General features: G+C 44.4%; 1 protein-coding gene across 1 annotated transcript in view; it reads left to right on the top strand.

Annotated features, from left to right (window-relative positions):
* Nucleotides 1-20,451, top strand: part of NLRP2 (NLR family pyrin domain containing 2) — a 44,789-nt gene that overhangs the window by 3,586 nt on the left and 20,752 nt on the right. The window contains 7 exon segments of the mRNA XM_044260158.1: nucleotides 6,594-6,717; nucleotides 6,858-7,315; nucleotides 7,317-7,385; nucleotides 7,387-7,567; nucleotides 7,570-8,448; nucleotides 16,863-17,025; nucleotides 19,204-19,410. Coding sequence (XP_044116093.1) covers nucleotides 6,594-6,717; nucleotides 6,858-7,315; nucleotides 7,317-7,385; nucleotides 7,387-7,567; nucleotides 7,570-8,448; nucleotides 16,863-17,025; nucleotides 19,204-19,410 — 2,081 coding nt within the window.

Genomic DNA, 20,451 nt, shown 5'->3' with positions numbered 1-20,451 from the left:
ATCGGGCTCTCTGCTCAGCAGGGAGCCTGCTCCTTCCTCTCTCTCTCTCTCTCCCTGGCTCTCTGCCTACTTGTGATCTCTGTCTGTCAAAAAAATAAATAAAATCTTAAAACACATTGAGATACCACCTTACACCAGTTAGAATGGCCAAAATTAGCAAGACAGGAAACAACATGTGTTGGAGAGGATATGGAGAAAGGGGAACCCTTTTACACTATTGATGGGTATGCAAGTTGGTGCAGCCTCTTTGGAGAACTTTGTGGAGATTCCTCAAGAAATTAAGAAGAGAGCTTCCTTATGACCCTGAAATTGCACTCCTGGGTATTTACCCCAAGATACAGATGTAGTGAAAAGCATGGCCATCTGTACCCCAATGTTTATAGCAGCAATGGCCATGGTTGCCAAACTGGGGAAAGAACCAAGATGCCCTTCAATGGGCCAATGGATAAGGAAGATGTGGTCCATATACACTATGGAGTATTATGCCTCCATCAGAAAGGATGAATATCTGGGGCGCCTGGGTGGCTCAGTGTGTTGAGCCGCTGCCTTCGGCTCAGGTCATGATCTCAGGGTCCTCGGATCAAGTCCCGCATCGGGCTCTCTGCTCAGCAGGGAGCCTGCTTTCCTTCCTCTCTCTCTGCCTACTTGTGATCTCTCTCTGTCAAATAAATAAATAAAATCTTTAAAAAAAAAAGAAAGGATGAATACCTAAATTTTGTAGCAAAATGGATGTGACTGGAAGAGATTATGCTGAGTGAAATAAGTCAGCAGAGAGTCAATTATCATATGTTTCACTTATTTGTGGAGCATAACAAATAGCATGGAGGACAAGGGGTGTTAGAGAGGAGAAGGGAGTTGAGGGATATTGGAAGGGGAGGTGAACCATGAGAGACTATGGACTCTGAAAAACAATCTGAGGGGTTTGAAGGGTCAGGGGGTGGGAGGTTGGGGGAACCAGGTGGTGAGTATTAGAGAGGGCACAGGTTGCATGTAGCACTGGGTCTTGTGAAAAAACAATGAATACTGTTATGCTGAAAATAAATTAAAAAAAATTTTAAATGTTAAAAGCATATTGAGATATCACATTACACCAGTTAGAATGGCCAAAATTAGCAAGACAGGAAACAACATGTGTTGGAGGGGATGTGGAGAAAGGGGAACCCTCTTACACTGTTGGTGGGAATGCAAGTTGGTGCACCCTCTTTGGAGAACAGTGTAGAAACTCCTCAAGAAATTAAAAATAGAACTTCCCTATGACCCTGCCATTGCACTCCTGGGTATTTACCCCAAAGACACAGATGTTGTGAAAAGAAGGGCCATCTATACCCCAATGTTTATAGTAGTAATGGCCATGGTCGCCAAAATGTGGAAAGAACCAAGATACCCTTCAACGGATGAATGGATAAGGAAGATGTGGTCCATATACACGATGGAGTATTATGCCTCCATCAGAAAGGATGAATACCCAACTTTTGCAGCAACATGGACAGGACTGGAAGAGATTATGCTGAGTGAAATAAGTCCAGCAGAGAGGGTCAATTATCATATGGTTTCACTTATTTGTGGAGCATAACAAATAGCATGGAGGACATGCGGAGTTATAGAGGAGAAGGGAATTGGGGCAAATTGGAAGGGGAGGTGAACCATGAGAGACTATGATCTCTGAAAAACAATCTGAGAGTTTTGAAGGGGCGTGGCGTGGGAGGTTGGGGTACCAGGTGGTGGGTATTATAGAGGGCACGGATTGCATGGAGCACTGGTTGTGGTGCAAAAATAATGAATAGTTATGCTGAAAATAAAAAATAAATTTAAAAAAAAAGGTTGATATCCAGGATCTATAAATAACTCCTCAAACTCAACACACACAAAACAGACAATCATATCAAAAAATGGGCAGAAGATATGAACAGACACTTCTCCAATGAAGACATAAAAATTGCTATCAGACACTTGAAAAAATGTTCATCATCACTAGCCATCAGGGAGATTCAAATTAAACCCACATTGAGGTATCACCTTACACCAGTTAGAATGGCCAAAATTAGCAAGACAGGAAACAACATGTATTGGAGAGGATGTGGAGAAAGGGGAACCCTCTTACACTGTTGGTGGGAATGCAAGTTGGTGCAGCCTCTTTGGAGAACAGTGTGGAGATTCCTCAAGAAATTAAAAATAGAGCTTCCCTATGACCCTGCAATTGCACTCCTGGGTATTGACCCCAAAGACACAGATGTTGTGAAAAGAAGGGCCATCTGTACCCCAATGTTTATAGCAGAAATGGCCACAGTCGCCAAACTGTGGAAAGAACCAAGATGCCCTTCAACGGATGAATGGATAAGGAAAATGTGGTCCATATACACGATGGAGTATTATGCCTCCATCAGAAAGGATAAATACCCAACTTTTGTAGCAACATGGATGGGACTGGAAGAGATTATGCTGAGTGAAATAAGTCAAGCAGAGAGAGTCAATTATCACATGGTCTCACTTATTTGTGGAGCATAACAAATAGCAAGGAGGACATGGGTGGTTAGTTAGGAGAAGGAAGTTGGGGGAAATTGGAAGGGGAGGTGAACCATGAGAGACTATGGACTCAGAAGAACAATCTGAGGGGTTTGAAGTGGCGGGGGGGTGGGAGGTTGGGGTACCAGGTGGTGGGTATTCTAGAGGGCACGGATTGCATAGAGCACTGGGTGTGGTGCACAAATAATGAATACTGTTATGCTGAGAACAAATAAAGTTTTTTAAAAATTATCAAATAAATTTATAAACAGAATAAAAGGGCCTCCAGGGTGGCTCAATGGATTAAAGCCTCTGCCTTCAGCTCAGTTTATGATCCCAGGGTCCTGGGATCAAGCCCCAAATCAGGCTCCCTGTAACAGGGAGCCTATTTCCTCCTCTCTCTCTCTCTCTCTCTCTCTCTCTCTGCCTGCCTCTCTGCCTACTTGTGATCTCTGTCAAATAAATAAGTAAATAAATCTTTATAAATAGAATAAGAAATAAAAATAAGAGTAAGAAGAAATAACGTTTTAAAAATTTAATTTTGAAAGACTGTAGGATCATGGGGGGAAAAGTCATGAATTCTATGTGTTGCTTTCCCTTAGCTCTGAAGTTCTGAGCTTCTCATTGATCCGTGAACCTTGTCTTGACTGGGAATTCTTGCTCATCTTCTGGGGGAGGAGCCTAGTGCCATGATTTTCAAATGTCTTTGCCTGAGGTGGAACTTCACTGCCCTTGCTAGGGGCCAGACTGATTGATCTGCTCAATATGCTTGGGTTTGTGCTCAGGAGCTTTTGTTCCCTGAACGCTTTCTGTAGAGCTCTGGAGGACAGGAATGAAGATGGTGGTCTCCCAATCTCCAGCCTGGAGGAGCCGAGAGTTCAGGGCCCCACTCCTCAGTGCACCCTCAGAGAAAAGCTGTCAGTCCTTCCAGTCTCCCTGGTCTCTGGCTACGCTTCAAGCTCACCCATCCTGTGACTGAGCAGTTCTGTCTCTGGCGCATGGCCCCGTTTGGAGTCTCCAAACCCAGCAGATTCCTGCCATGCACTCTGCACTGCTCCAGAGGAGGAAGGAGGGGGTCTCCCCAGTTCTGCCACATGTGGGGCTCTTGCTTAAAGAGCAGTGGCCCAACTGTCCCTTGGATCACAGTTTAAGGTAACCCCAAGCTAAGAGCCTCTCCTTTGCTCCATCTCTGCAGTGGCTTCCCTGCTCCAATACCTAGGGGCTTTGCCACACTCAGGCACCCCTGGTCTTTCTGTGACCCCACAGGACCTGAGACCACACTGTTCCTGTGAGGGCTCCACACCCCCCCCCCCACTTAGCCTCTGGAGTGATGTCCTCAGTGGAGCAGACTTCTACAAGTTTTGATTTTGTGTTCTGCTGCTCCACAGCTGGCTGGGAGCTTCCGGGAGACCCCGCGGTCTATCTATCTTTCCCCCTGAACTTTAGATGCCTGCAGCCAACTACCTCCTGGGATTCTCTTCGGAACTCTCCCAGACTCACCACTTCTTTATCCAGTGTTGAGCTTATAGTACTCCCTCTCCCATTAGGACTCCACTGTATTCCTACATCCCCTCCCAGGACAGTTTGTTTTTATCTACCTCATCAGAAACCAGAGGGTTAATCCGTGAAAGCTTTGTGATGGCCTCAAGACAGAGCAAGGGTGCACACATGTTCATTTCTCTCACTGTGTGAACTTGACTGGAGCCTCCTGGGACAAATCCACCATGATGAGCACTCTAGGACGTGCAGCCTTCTTGAACACCACCCCCACCACAGTCACAGTCTTTCCTTTTGTTTAACTACACCCCTGCATATACCCTCAGGGCATAATGTCCTTGACCTGCTCTGGAGCTAGGACTGTGGCACACACCCATTCTTACTCTCCTCTGGGTAGACCCCCACTAGCACTCCCAGCCTCTAGGGCTATGGAAGCAGGGTTGTGGAGATCAGCTGGTCTTGCAGCTACCAAATACATACTTCTGTCCCCTTATTAAAAAATTTCTTGGGGCCACCTGGGTGGCTCATATAAGTGTCATCCTTCAGCTCAGGGTCCTGGGATAGAGCCCCATGTCAGGCTTCCTACTCAGTGGGGAGTTTGTGTCTCTCTCTCCCTTTCCCTCTGCCTGCTGCTCCCCTACTTGTGCTCTTTCTCTATCAAATAAAATCTTTAACTATTTGTTGCCAGGCTGGACTGTTCAGCCTTTTTTTTTTCAGTGTTCCAGAATACATGTTTTTATTTTCAGAAAAACTTTTTTTCCAATTTATTTATTTTCAGAAAAACATTATTCATTATTTTTTCACCACACCCAGTGCTCCATGCAAGCCATGCCCTCTATAATACCCACCACCTGGTACCCCTACCTCCCACCCCCCCCGCCACTTTCAGAGTCCATAGTCTCTCATGGTTCAGCCTTTTTATTCAGTCTTACAGCTCCTTGGTCTTTGGAGATGATTGTGCATACAACGCCCTCTCATGAGACAGTCACTGTGTGTTCTCAACCACACAGGAAGCCAGAAACACTTCAATCTTCTCTCCCATAGAATGTTAAGGTCCTTTTTATGTCATCTGGGCTTATGTATGAGACGCAGTTGTCAAACACAAGTCTTATTGATGTCCCACCCTCTCCCCAGGCAGAAGTCTCAATAGAGAAGCCTATAATGGCCCCTCTTTTCTCAGGGTTCACCAGGACTCCAGAACCAAAATGTGCAAACTTGGAAGAAACCCAACAGTGTGCAGAAGGAAAGGAGCCAGGTCGGTCAGTGTTGGAGCGAGCCAAGCCACAACTACCACACCCTGTTCTGTCCTCTGCACCCTCCTTTTGTGAGCTCCATCTCCCCCCCCCCACCACACATCCTTTCCTCCATGGTTTATAATCCCCAATAGTCTCAGAGAAAATGCCTTCCTCCCTCACTTAGGAACAAAGCAGGGAAAGGACCCTTTGAAAGTAATGGATTTCTTCAGTTCACAGAAAATTAGTGTACTGTATGGAGTTTCTCTTCAATTTTTCAATTTCAGTTGCTCAGACTTTAGGAAATTCAACTCCCAGATGAGAAAGTTGAGATGTGCTGTATGTACATCCAGCACTCTGGTCCCTTAACATCACTGAGTGGCTAAGGTCAGCTGGGCAGTATTGTTTGTTAATGGCTCTTGTAAAGTACAATCTGCGTATCCATAAATTTCATTCAAATTAAATGTGCTACTACTAACTTTCAGTAAACCTACAGAATTTCCCAACCATCACCACTATCCAATTTTACAACATGGACATCACCCCCAGAAAGTTCCCTTATGTCCACACGTGGTCACTCCCTAGTCTCTGTCCACCAACTCTGGGCAACCATTATGTTATTGTGTCTCTCTAGATTTGGCTTTTCTGGACACATGGTCTTTTCTGTCTGCCTTTCATCACTTACCATAATGTTTTTGAGGTTTGTCCCCATTGTTGAGTGTGTCACTGACTTGCCATCCCTTTTTATTACAGAATGATACTCCATGGTGTGGCTATGCCACACTTGATTGTCCATTCGTTGATGGATGGATGGATATCTGAATTTTTTCTACTTTCTGACTGTCTTGCATCACGCTGCTATGCTTGGTGGGCTAGTCTTGACATATGCGCATTTTCACTTACCTTGGGCAGATTCTCAGGAATCGTCTGGCATTCCACACAGGCATAACCTCATTGCTTACTCAGACAATGGAGCAGCTATACTGGGTTGGGCTGTATAGAGGTCTGTCTCCTGATGCCCTAGTGTGTGGTCTAGACCAGTGGGAAAGATGGATGAGTAGATTCAATGGATCGCATTGAGTTTTGATGGAGCAACTTGAAAAAATATTGCTTGCATGGAGCACTGGGTGTGGTGAAAAAATAATGAATACTGTTTTTCTGAAAATAAATAAATTGGAAAAAAAAGAAAAAAATATTTCTTGTTATGGGTCTAGAGAGGACAGGCAGGAAACTTGGTTTAGAAGGTCATTTGCTCTGTTCGTCTCTATAAACCTGGCCTTTGCACCTCCCAGCACATGATATGGACAGATATTAGATTCTGCACTCCTTAGATCCACTTTAACACTGTATTTCTGGTTACAGAAATTCACGTGTCTTTGTGTCAAGCTCATTTTTAAATTGTATTTTGCAGCACTTACTCAAGTACAGGGAGAAGATGTCCCAAACCCAGAAGCAGCAAAGGAAGTTTTGGAAGGAGAAAAGCCAGGTCTGTATCCTGTCTTCCTGGAGAAGCCTGGTGTCAGGCCATTCTTTTTTGTCTTTTTCCTACCTAACACAAAGTATCTTTTTTTTCCCTAATGAATAACCAGCTATGTCCTTCCTATCCCCTACCTCCAATCACTAAAGGTAAACAGGATAAATACAGAAGCATTTTGAAAGAGAAGGTCCAGCAAATCTGGAAGAACTTTTGGCCTGGAGCCAGTGAGAACATTCACACAGTCACCCAAAGATATGAGACACAGATTCCATTCTGTAATCCTAAAATGCTCAGGGGGCCATTTCCACACACGGTGGTGCTGCACGGTCCAGCAGGCATAGGGAAGACCACTCTGGCCAAGAAGTGCATGCTGGACTGGACGCAGGACACCCTCATGCAGACCCCCTGCGTTGCTTTCTATCTCAGCAGCAAGGTGGTCAGCAGCAAGGGGACTTGCTCCTTTGCAGAGCAGCTGGTGGAGAGCACCCCAGACCTGCAGCGCACCCTTCCGCAGGTCCTGGCCCAGGCGCACAAGCCCCTACTGGTCATTGATGCTTTCGAGGAGCTGCGCGTGTCCTGGGGCACAGGGGCACTGGCACACGACCTGGGGAGGTGACTGGAGGACGCGGAGGCCTGCGCCGGTGTTCCTGGGCAGCCTGCTGAAGAGAAAGCTCTTCCCCCACGGCCACCCTGCTGGTCACCATCCAGCCCGAGGCCCTGAGGGAACGGCGGCTCCTGGTGGAGCAGCCACTCTTGGTGGAGATGGAGGGGCTCTCCGAGCGCGACAGGAGGATGTATTTCCTGCGACACTTAGGAGAGGAAGCTCAGGCCCTGTGTGCTTTCCAGCTGATGAGAAGCAAATGGCGCTGTTCTGCATGGGTGCAGCGCCCACCGCGTGCTGGATGGCGTGCACCTGCCTGAGGCTGCAGATGGCCGAGGGTGCGGACCCCCGGCTCACCTGCCGGACCGCCACGTCTCTGCTGCTGCACTTCCTCTACAGCCGGTTTGCGCCTGTGTGGGGCCAAGGCCCGGGTCCGTGCCTCGCAGCTTCCCTGCGCACCCTGTGCCTGCTGGCCACCAAGGGCACATGGGCGCAGACCGCGGCGTTCGATGGACACGACCTGTGCAGGCTGGGCATGCACGAGTCTGACCTGCGCCCTTTCTTGCACCGGGGCATCCTCCAGAAGGACAGAAACACGGGGGGGGGGGGGTGCTACTGCTTCGTCCACCTGAGCATCCAGCACTTCTTGGCTGTTGCAGTCTGTGTCCTGGGGAGCGAGGGCCGCCAAGACACGGGGAGCCCCATCTGGCACGCTGGGGGTGTGCAGAGGCTGCTCTCCAAGGAAGAAGGCCTCAAGAATCCCCACCTGGCCCCCGTCAGGCGCTTCCTGTTTGGCCTCCCCAATGAAAAGAGGGCCAGGGAGCTGGGGACCACCTTTGGCTGCCCAGTGTCCACTCAGTTCAAGCGGGAGCTACTGGAATGCACAGTGCAGTCCCCTGAACACAGACCCTTCTCCTCGGTGACAGACACGAAGGAGACCTTGTATTGTCTCTACAAATCCCAGGAGGAGCACCTTGTGAAGGAGGCCATGGCCCAGGTCACAGAAGTGTCCCTGCATTTGGAAGATACCTCGGACCTGGTGCATGCATCGTTCTGCCTCAAGGGTTGTGAAAACTTGCAGAAAATGTGGCTGTGGGTAGAAAAGGGGGTGTTCCTGGAGAACAATACGGGGATCAGAGGCTCAGGCTGATGGATAAGACCTGCCCTGTTCACTCTGGTAGTGCCCGGGCTTCTACCTCATGCCCCACTCCAGTAGCAGCAGGGAATAGTGTCCTCCCTGTGGCTTAGGGTCAGAATTTTCTTCTTACCAGAACTTCTTCTGCCAGCTTGCCCTTCAAGGTGGAGAGTTTGGTGCTCAGATTAAGGATGGGGACTTTGAACCAGACCTTGTTTTGAGACCTGTGTCCTTTTTTCTCCAGCTGAGCAATGTTTGCACATGGCTCAACCTCACTTCAGTCCTCGTGTTGGTTGTCTACGTTGCCCCTCTGTATGGGGTTGTCCTGTTTAGCATGATAGATGGAAAGTCATTAAAGGTGGAAAGTCAGAGGCTGATTCAACGAGGTTCTGAAAGCTTCTCCCCATCCGCAATCATGGGCACGTCACCTAACCTAACGCAATTGACACAATGAGATGACCCCAGGCAGTCATGAGACGTTGTTATTCTTGATGTAGCCTCAGGTAACATCAGCTGAGCTCTTATGGCATTTCCAAATACTATTTATCCCCTGGTGGCTACTTGCAATCCTTCCTGTTGAGGTGAAGATCCTGGCTTCATTAAAGGGTGTTTGAGTGGGATTAGAACTCCAGTCTGCTGGTTTATGAAGTGCCCCTCCCTCATCACAATCCAAGCTCACTGCTCATGGTCCTGTGTAAGGCCCACCAGACATATACTGATACTTACCTTATCAGCCTGCCTCTTCCTCAACCCTAGGTTGTCATCAGAAATCCAATATCTGAAATCCTCATGCATATTCACAGGGCCAGAATCAAACACCACCCCCCTTGCTTTCCTGGTGGAGGCGTCTGTTTTACACATCCCCTTCACTTTCCCTCTTATTCCTTCCCCATGTAGCAAAGAGTCGTGTACTTGAGTCACCTCAGGGAGCATCAGGACCCTGATGGCTGGGCTGGAACATTTCTCCACGTTGAAGATCACCGGCACTCACAGACCCCATTGGTTAAGTTCTTTATTGTAATTCCAGTCCAGCTAACATACACTGTCATACTAGTTACCCGGATATAATATAGTGACTCAGCAGGTCTACACAACACTTGGTGCTCATCGTGATGACCGTAATCTCAATCGCCATCATCTGTTTTACACATCTTCTACCACCCTCCCTGCTGGTAATCATCAGTTTGCTCTTTTTAGTGGAGAGTCTGTTTTCGCTTTGTGTCTTCCTCTTCTTCTCCCCACCCATTGCCTATTTGTTCTGTTTCTTAAATTCCACTTATGAGTGAAATCCTTCTCTGACTGGCACAGGTGGCTTCCTGTTACACACTGTAGCTATAGTCATGTCTTGGCAGAAGGCAGGCTTTCGTTCTTTTTAATGCCTGAGTAATATTCCATTGATTATATATACTACATCTTTTTTTTCCCAATTTATTTATTTTCAGAAAAACAGTATTCATTTTTTTTTCACCACACCCAGTGCTCCATGCAAGCCGTGCCCTCCATAATACCCACCACCTGGTACCCCAAACTCCCACCCCCCTGCCACTTCAAACCCCTCAGATTGTTTTTCAGAGTCCATAGTCTCTCATGGTTCATCTCCCCTTCCAATTTACCCAAAAGCACATACCCTCCCCAATGTCCATAACCCTACCCCCCTTCTCCCAACCCCCCTCCCCCCAGCAACCCACAGTTTGTTTCGTGAGATTAAGAGTCACTTATGGTTTGTCTCCCTCACTATCCCATCTTGTTTCATGGATTCTTCTCCTACCCACTTAAGCCCCCATGTTGCATCACCACTTCCTCATATCAGGGAGATCATATGATATTTGTCTTTCTCCGCTTGACTTATTTCGCTAAGCATGATACTCTATAGTTCCATCCATGTTGTCGCAAATGGCAAGATTTCGTTTCTTTTGATGGCTGCATAGTATTCCATTGTGATATATACTACATCTTTGTCTGTCAGAGGTCACTTGGGCAGCTTCTCTAATTTGGCTTTTGGAGATAATGCTGCGATAAACATAGAGATGTGTGCATTCCTTTGAACTGGTGTTTCCCTTCGTCTGTGTCCTGACTTTGTTTCTTCTCTCATCCAAGTGTTTATACAGGCCTACATGCTGGTTTACCTAAATCTTTCTTCTGCAGGAGGGTCATCAAAGAGCTGCTTTGAATGCAAATGAGATTGCATGAATAGCCTCCTGTCTATCTCATCCAAGATCCCAAGTCAAAATAGTATTTATTTTTTTTATTGTGTTATGTTAGTCACCATACAGTATGTCATTAGTTTTTGATGTAATGTTCCATGATTCATTGTTTGCGTATAATACCCAGTGCTCCATGCAATCCGTGCCCTCCTTAATACCCCCCACCAGGCTCACCCAGCCACCCTCCTCCCCTCTGAAACCCTTAGAGTCCATAGTCTCTCATGATATGTCTCCCCTTCTGATTCTCACTCCCTATTTTATCTCCTTTCCTTCTCCTAATGTACTCTGTGCTATTCCTTATGCTCCACAAGTAAGTGAAACCACATGATAATTGACTCTCTCTGCTTGACTTATTTCACTCAGCATAATCTCTTCCAGTCCTGTCCATGTTGATACAAAAGTTGGGTATTCATCTTTTCCAATGGCTGAATGATAGTCCATTGTATATAAGGACCACACTTTCTTTTTTTTATCTCAATTTATTTATTTTCAGAAACATTATTCATTATTTTTTCACCACACCCAGTGTTCCATGCAAGCCATGCCCTCTATAATACCCCCCACCTGGTACCCCAATCTCCCACACCCCCGCCACTTCAAACCCCTCAGATTGTTTTTCAGAGTCCATAGTCTCTCATGGTTCACCTCCCCTTCCAATTTACCCAAATTCCCTACTCCTCTCTAACGCCCCTTGTCCTCCATTTATTTGTTATGCTCCACAAATAAGTGAAACCATATGATAATTGACTCTCTCTGCTTGACTTATTTCACTCAGCATAATCTCTTCCAGTCCCGTCCATGTTGCTACAAATGTTGGGTATTCATCCATTCTGATGGAGGCATAATACTCCATAGTGTATATGGACCACATCTTCCTTATCCATTCATCCGTTGAAGGGCATCTTGGTTCTTTCCATAGTTTGGCGACTGTGGCCATTGCTGCTATAAACATTGGGGTACAGATGGCCCTTCTTTTCACGACATCTGTGTCTTTGGGGTAAATACCCAGGAGTGCAATGGCAGGGTCATAGGGAAGCTCTATTTTTAATTTCTTGAGGAATCTCCACACTGTTCTCCAAAGAGGCTGCACCAACTTGCATTCCCACCAACAGTGGAAGAGGGTTCCCCTTTCTCCACATCCTCTCCAACACATGTTGTTTCCTGTTTTGTTAATTTTGGCCATTCTAACTGGTGTAAGGTGATATCTCAATGTGGTTTTTTTTTTCCCAATTTATTTATTTTCAGAAAAACAGTATTCATTATTTTTTCACCACACCCAGTGCTCCATGCAAGCTGTGCCCTCTATAATACCCACCACCTGGTACCCCAACCTCCCACCCCCCCCGCCACTTCAAACCCCTCAGACTGTTTTTCAGAGTCCATAGTCTCTCATGGTTCATCTCCCCTTCCAATTTACCCAAATTCCCTACTACTCTCTAACGCCCCTTGTCCTCCATGCTATTGGTTATGCTCCACAAATGAGTGAAACCATATGATAATTGACTCTCTCTGCTTGACTGATTTCACTCAGCATAATCTCTTCCAGTCCCGTCCATGTTGCTACAAAAGTTGGATATTCGTCCTTTCTGATGGAGGCATAATACTCCATAGTATATATGGACCACATCTTCCTTATCCATTCATCCGTTGAAGGGCATCTTGGTTCTTTCCATAGTTTGGTGACTGTGGCCATTGCTGCTATAAACATTGGGGTACAGATGGCCCTTCTTTTCACGACATCTGTGTCTTTGGGGTAAATACCCAGGAGTGCAATAGCAGGGTCGTAGGGAAGCTCTATTTTTAATTTCTTGAGGAATCTCCACACTGTTCTCCAAAGAGGCTGCACCAACTTGCATTCCCACCAACAGTGTAAGAGGGTTCCCCTTTCTCCACATCCTCTCCAACACATGTTGTTTCCTGTTTTGTTCATTTTGGCCATTCTAACTGGTGTAAGGTGATATCTCAATGTGGTTTTAATTTGAATCTCCCTGAGGGCTAATGATGATGAGCATTTTTTCATGTGTCTGATAGCCATTTGTATTTCTTGATTGGAGAAGTGTCTGTTCATATCTTCTGCCCATTTTTTGATGTGTTTGCCGGTTTCGTGTATGTTGAGTTTGAGGAGTTCATTATAGATTCTGGATATCAACCTTTTGTCTGTACTGTCATTTGAAAATATCTTCTTCCATTCCGTGGGTTGCCTCTTTGTTTTTTTTACTGTTTCCTTTGCTGTGCAGAAGCTTTTGATTTTGATGAAGTCCCAGAAGTTTATTTTCGCTTTTGTTTCCTTTGCCTTTGGAGACGTATCTTGAAAGAAGTTGCTGTGGCTGATATCAAAGAGATTACTGCCTATGTTCTCCTCTAAGATTCTGATAGATTCCTGTCTCACGTTGAGGTCTTTTATCCATTTTGAGTTGATCTTTGTGTACGGTGTAAGAGAATGGTCGAGTTTCATTCTTCTACATATAGCTGTCCAGTTTTCCCAGCACCATTTATTGAAGAGACTGTCTTTTTTCCACTGTATATTTTTTCCTGTTTTGTCGAAGATTAATTGACCATAGAGTTGAGGGTCCATATCAGGGCTCTCTACTCTGTTCCACTGGTCTATGTGTCTGTTTTTATGCCAGTACCATGCTGTCTTGGTGATCACAGCTTTGTAATAAAGCTTGAAATCAGGTAAGGTGATGCCGCCAGCTTTATTTTTGTTTTTCAACATTTCCTTAGCGATTCGGGGTCTCTTCTGATTCCATACAAATTTTAGGATTATTTGCTCCAGCTCTTTGAAGAATGCTGGTGGAATTTTGATCGGAATGGCATTAAAAGTATAGATTGCTCTAGGCAGTATAGACATTTTAACAATGTTTATTCTTCCGATCCAAGAGCATGGAATGGTCTTCCATCTTTTTGTGTCTTCTTCAATTTCTTCATGAGTGTTCTATAGTTCCTCAAGTATAGATCCTTTACCTCTTTAGTTAGGTTTATTCCCAGGTATCTTATGGTTCTTGGTGCTATAGTAAATGGAATCGATTCTCTAATTTCCCTTCTGTATTTTCATTGTTAGTGTATAAGAAAGCCACTGATTTCTGCACATTAACTTTGTATCCTGCCACGTTGCTGAATTGCTGTATGAGGTCTAGTAGTTTGGGGGTGGAGTCTTTTGGGTTTTCCATATAAAGAATCATGTCATCTGCAAAGAGAGAGAGTTTGACTTCTTCATTACCAATTTGGATACCTTTTATTTCTCTCTGTTGTCTGATTGCTGTTGCTAGGACTTCTAATACTATGTTGAACAAGAGTGGTGAAAGTGGGCATCCTTGTCTTGTCACACTTTCTTTTTTTTAAGATTTTATTTATTTGTCAGAGAGAGGGAGAGAGAGCAAGCACAGAGAGACAGAATGGCAGGCAGAGGAAGAGGGAGAAGCAGGCTCCTTGCCGAGCATGGAGCCCGATATGGGACTCAATCCCAGGACACTGGGATCATGACCTGAGCTCAAGGCAGCTTGCTTAACCAACTGAGCCACCCAGGCATCCAAGGACCACACTTTCTTTACCCATTCATCTGTTGAAGGGCATCTCGGCTCTTCCACAGTTTGGCTATTGTGGACATTGCTGCTATGAAGATTGGAGTACATATGGCCTTCTTTTCACATATATATCTTTGGGATAAATACCTAGTAGTATAATTGCTGAGTCATAGGATAGCTCTATTTTTAATTTTTTGAGGACCCTCTTTTTTCTTCTTAACCTTGGTTTAGTTAAAACTAACAATAGAGCCAACATGAACACTGCAGGTAATTAACCACAGTTGGATTGCTTGATCCTTGGAGCCCCCATCTGAGAAGAAGGCAATGGATGTCTTTAGGTGTGATTACAATCATTCTGATCTGAAACGCAAAAGGATGCTTTCCATGAACGTTCTTTTCAGGTGCCTTTTGCCACTTTCCCTTCTGTCCTGCTCATCACAGCAGGCCCATAGCATTGCTGGTCTGTAACTCCGGGACACTTAAATCACAGGCTGCTTTCAGTCAGACCACTTCCTCCAGTAGCACAGTGGGAACGAGCCCTTGTTCTACACAATGGCTTGATTATCTTCCCCTGATAAGACCACTCTACTAACCCTATACAGCCTCAGATGTCTTTCCCCAGAGCATATAGACCATGCTCTTTGAAAGGCACAGACTAGGTTTCTAAAGGCTTGTCCTCCTCATGTTGCTTCAAATTCTGCAACGAGGACATTAATTTTAAATATATCTTTCATCGAGGCAAGCACCACTAATAAAACCAAAGGTAAAACCTCAGCCTAAAGCAGCCAAGCGTGCTGAAGCTGACAGAACCTAAGTTCTTTCTGGCTTCTTTCTTCCCCTATTTCAAACCACAAAATGTTCACTTTGTGTAGGACTTGCTATTCCGTCAAGGCTACTAATGGAGCTTCTTGCCTTTAGAAACTTCTTATTTCTTCTCTAAGCTCTTTTGAATCTTAGGAAGATATTCACGTTGACCCAAATTTACTCTCCCATTAGTGACTTTGGAAGGGTATCCCCAAAACACGGTCTTGTGTAGCCTTGCCCTTCTCTAGGAGAAAGGACAATTGTCCTTCAGAAGATAGGGTGACAGGAGTAGCCAGCCTCAGCAGGCTTGAGGGAGAGTGGAAAATAAGAGGTTAATTATTCAGATTAATGTTTATGCCCTGGAAACCAGCCGCCTTGGTTTGAAAGCCACCAAGCCCAGTTATAGGCTGAGGAATGGAAGATGGTAGGAGGCAACGAAGGTGCTGGGTCTTACTGTTTGACTTTGAGCTCTTTCTCTGTTATGGCTCTGTTACTGTGATGATGTGGGGTGAGTTAGACGCTTTCTGGGCTTCCTTTCCATTATCTTCAAGTAAGCACTGGACCTACTTCAAAGCAGTGTTTTTAGATGACTAATTCTAAAATTACTCAAGATTCCTAGCATATAGGAGTTCAAATTCCAGCCTCAGCTTTCATTTACACTTTTCTCTCTGTTATTATATTTATGTGCTGGTTACTCTTATTCCTTGCACACTCGTACCTTCAATTTTCTCCACAAAAACCTCCAAATATTTGATTACTCTTGGGTCCCATAGTATTTCCCCATCAATAACTAAAATGTTTCAACTTTCTGACACATCATGGCTTCAAGTGTTTGTACTGTTTTCCTGAAAATATTTTTCTGATTGCAAAGATCCCATACATAAATAGAAAATGAAAGCAATACTGAAAAGGATAAAGAAATCATATCACCTATACCAACCCTATGCCCAGAAGCAGCCACAGAACAAAATAAACATTCTCTTAAGTCTGTGATTACATCTTCTCAAGTTTTTATGGACATTTTAGGTTACAAATACAGTTGTAAATTAGATTGAGAATATCATGCATATGGATACACCATCTGACATTCAGATCTCTAACACGCATATCGCTCATTTTTTAAATCAATGGTGTATATTGTTTTTATTTTTTTTAAGTTACATTTATTTATTTTCAGCATAACAGTATTCATTATTTTTGCACCACACCCAGTGCTCCATGCAATCCGTGCCCTCTATAATACCCACCACCTGGTACCCCAACCTCCCACCACCCCCCCACCACTTCAAAACCCTCAGATTGTTTTTCAGAGTCCATAGTCTCTCATGATTCACCTCCCCTTCCAATTTCCCCCAACTCCCTTCTCCTCTCTAACTTGTTTTTAATTTTGTATCAATGATCTTAGACTTTTGGTTTATTCTAAACATTTGTTAGATTATTGTGCAAGAAGTTTGAGTTCTGGGTAAAGAGGCTCAGTCAGTTAAGCATCTGACTTTGGCTCAGGTCATGATCTTGGGGTCCTGGGATGGAGCCAGAGTCGGGCTCCATGCAGGAAGTCTGTCCCTCTCCCTATGCCCCACCCCTACCCCACCACCCCAGCTCCTGCTTGTTCACTCACACTCTCTCTCTCAAATAAAAAATCTCAAAAAAAAAAAAAAAAGCAAGCAAGCTTGAGTTTTTTCTCCAGTGACCTGTCTCAGGTGATGACTTGTCTGACAGTGATGCTAAGTGATTCAACCATCTGACTTTAGAGCTCTGCCTGTTTATCGGGGTATATACCCAGAGCAGCCCTCCCTAAATAGCTTCACAATGAGGGAACGGTGGTCGTTTTCTCTCCAGCAGTATTCGGTAATTTCCCTTCTTTGCCTCTTCCCTACAGGTTCCAGATGATCAGTATGTGCTTCCTTTCTGGATGGATCTTCTTTCCGTGTTCGACTCAAACAAGAGTCTGGTGTTTCTAGACATTGGTCAGAGCTTCCTCAGTACCTCATCCGTGAAGCTGCTTTGTGAAAAAATAGACTCCGCTCCCCATAATCTTCAGAAAGTGGTGTAAGTAGACGCTAAACCCGGATAGATAAATTTTTAAAAATTTAAAAAAAATTTTTTTTAAAAAGAAAGAAAGAAATTACAGTCCTTAAAATTTTAAACTTTTGAAACTTTTTGAGAAGTTTTATGGCCCAATATATGATTTATCTTGGTATGTATATTATGCATTTGGATGGAATGTACATTCTATTGTATTCTAGTTACATGTGATATTCTACAAATGTTAAGGTGCTGATAGTGGTTTTTCAGATCCTTTATGTTCAAACTGATTTTTTTTGGTCTACATTTTCTATAATTTATAGACAGTATGCTGTTAAGATTTCTAGCTATGATTACAGATCTTAAGCACTTACAAATTTGTGACTGATATGTTGAAATGTTGTTCTTCATTTCCAATAACATGTTTGAAATCATTTCACCTAATATTAATAATACTAATTACTAATATTTAAAAAAATAAAAAAAACAAAACCCCTAGGGCATAACCAGGTTCCTTACATTTTTCACATTGGAGTAATATTTGAATTCCTTTCCCAAAGTCCAACTGGGTACTCAAGATATGAGGAATTGAGACAGTCCATACCTTACACTTGTCTACTGAATTGTATGAAGTAACTTTTTCCATTTTTTTTATTGTGGTATAACATAAAGCTTATCATCTTAACCATTCTTGAGTTCACAGTGATGGATTTTTAAATGTGTAATTACGCGACAACCACCACCATTCATCTCCAGGACTCTTCATCTTGCAAAACTGAAACTCTGTCTCCCATTAAACAATAATTACCTGTGGTCCCTTCTCCCCAGCCCCAGGTGATTTTAACACACTGTGAAATATGATTTGGATGTCCATGAAACTCCATGACGACCATCCAGATCCTGGCGACAGTTTCAATACCATTAGACAACCATAGGGCTGTGCATAGAACAGAATTTTTCAACCTCTGCAGACAGTGGGGTTGGGCTGTCCTGTGCATCATAGGATTTTAGCAGCAGCCCTGGCCTCTATCTTCCAGGCGCCGGTGGCACCCACACCCCCGCCTCCAACTGTGATGACCTAAAATGTCTCCAGACATTGCCAGGTGTCCCTAGGGGATGTAAAATCACCCATGCCTGGGAGCATTGTTGGAGAGATGGTATTGATGTGCTGAGACAGACCTGTGACCTGGGCTGGGTATATGTCTGAATCTGATCCAAAAATCTAGAAGTTGAATGAAGTTGGGAAGAAATAAGGGGGGCTCAGAAGCACCAGAAAAAAGTAATTACACAAGTTAAATACTCGTAATCAGAATAGAGTGTGGTCCTGTCTGCCTGTGACAACACCTCAGAGTCTTCCTGTGGGCCCCCCCTCCTTGCAGCTTGCATGCTGGGAAAGTCCTGGAAGCTTACACATGAGCAGGTTGTGGGGGGAGGTTTAGGGAAGGAGAGCAAACATGAGTTAGTCTGCAAAGTGGGCTCTGGTACCAGCAAGATGTTCTCCAAATGAAGGCATCCTCGTTCACAGGTTTCTTTGTCAACGTAGAGAAAGAAGGGTCTCTTCTGCTCACTTAGGGTTGCACCAGCCATGCGATCCTGATTCTACATGTGAGATGTTGAGCAGGACACAGTGTTCCTGAAACGTTCCCATGGTAACACTTGAGAGGAACAAACTACTACCCTTCCTTATCTCTTTCAAAAAGCCGCAGAACAGCTTTCCTCCAAAACAACTGTTGAGGACCAACTTCCCTTTTGCAGAAGTCTGAGATGACTAAAGAAATGGGGGCTTCTGGGAGTTCCTAAAATTAGATGTTTGTCAAGCCGTACAAAGTTTCAGTTAGTGCAAAATGGGTGAGTTCTGGGGACGTAACCTCACCAATGTGACAACAGTTAACAAAACTGCAAGGTATACTTGAAACTTCTAAGAGACCTGATCTCCAGTGTTCTTCCCACAAAAAAAAGAGAGATAAAATGGTGACTATGTGAACTGAGAGGTATATTCACTAGCTTGTTTGTGGTAATAATTTCACAAGGTAGGAGTATATCAAAATATTAAATTGTGTACCTTCATATATACAGTTTCTTGACCACACCTCACTGGAGATGAAAAATAGGAACAAAGTTCCCAGTGTTTAAACCTATTGTGGTCCTTTGTTTTCATGTATGTAGAAATGCAAGATTTTACCTTTCTTGTCATTTCTCTAGCCTCAAAAATACTTTCCCAGTGGACACCTATCAGAACTTCTGTGTTGTTTTTTGTGGTCACGAGACTCTCACCCTTCAAGGAAATGACATCTGACCCTTCAAGGAAATGACCAGACATCTGACCCTTCAAGGAAATGACCAGAGTGATATGCTGCCCGTATTGTGTGAGATCCTGACACACCCACAGTGTAACCTACAATACCTCAGGTACACCCCATTCTCCCTAAGAACCCCTTGCATGTGCACAGAGATGCCACAAGACTGTAGAGCAACTCTGTATAAATTGGGCAAAAATCCTTTATTCTGATTCAAAGCAGTGCTACTCCAGGCATGTGCCTCACAACAGAAAGTGGGCTGGAGTTTAGTTTCCACTTGTACTGATCACTGAACAACCTAGACAACCATCCGTAGTAGTCCAACAAAACATTCTGAAACTGGATACCATTCTCAATCAGAGAGAATGTTTGTGGTTTATGTTTCTCCGATGTCAAGGTTCAGAATACCAGATTCTGTCCAGATTCATCTGTCCAGGCAAGGATGCATTGACGCACCCGGTTTTCCCTTTCTTGGTAGTCCTCTGGGTTGAGAGGTCTCCCCTTGGGATGTTCTCCACCTAATTGCTCTGGTGAGGGTTTCCATCACTCATCCTGGGGTGCCCTTGATCCTCACTGGACCACACTTGAGTCATAATAGGAACACAGTTCAAGGTTATCTGTTGGTCTCTGATTGTGGTTCTGCCTCTACCATTACGATCTCGGGCTATTCAGCCAGGTCTTACCCCATCTGCAGGATGGGGAATGTGCATCTCCCAGGGATTTGAGGACTAAGACTGAGTCCAAGCACACATATGCTCACTGTTACATTATTGATAATAGCTGTTGCCAAATTGACCATTGATAATGATGTTCCCTTCTCTTTCCTGTGAGGATTCACCAGGAAAAGAAAGTGTGCAATTTGAACACTTGGGGTATTAACTTGCTTCTTGAGGTATAAATGGATGCCCCAAAATGGAAGGAGGGGATTCCAGAAAAATTTGTTTCATTGCGTGGAGCACTGGGTGTGATGCATCGACAATGAATCTTGGAACACTGAAAAAATTAAATTTTAAAAAATTATTTTACTTTATGGGAAGCCATTAAACACTCTACTTTGGGAAAAAAAAATTCTACTTTGTGTTCCAATGCCCAGGTTAACTTCGGTTCCTCTGTTATAGGTTAGGCTCTAAGAAAAGGAAGTGTTTTGATGACT

The sequence above is a fragment of the Neovison vison genome, chromosome 7, assembly GCF_020171115.1.
Source record: "Neovison vison isolate M4711 chromosome 7, ASM_NN_V1, whole genome shotgun sequence".
Taxonomy (NCBI): Eukaryota; Metazoa; Chordata; class Mammalia; order Carnivora; family Mustelidae; genus Neogale; species Neogale vison.
This window is presented reverse-complemented; position numbering and strand designations above follow the sequence as displayed.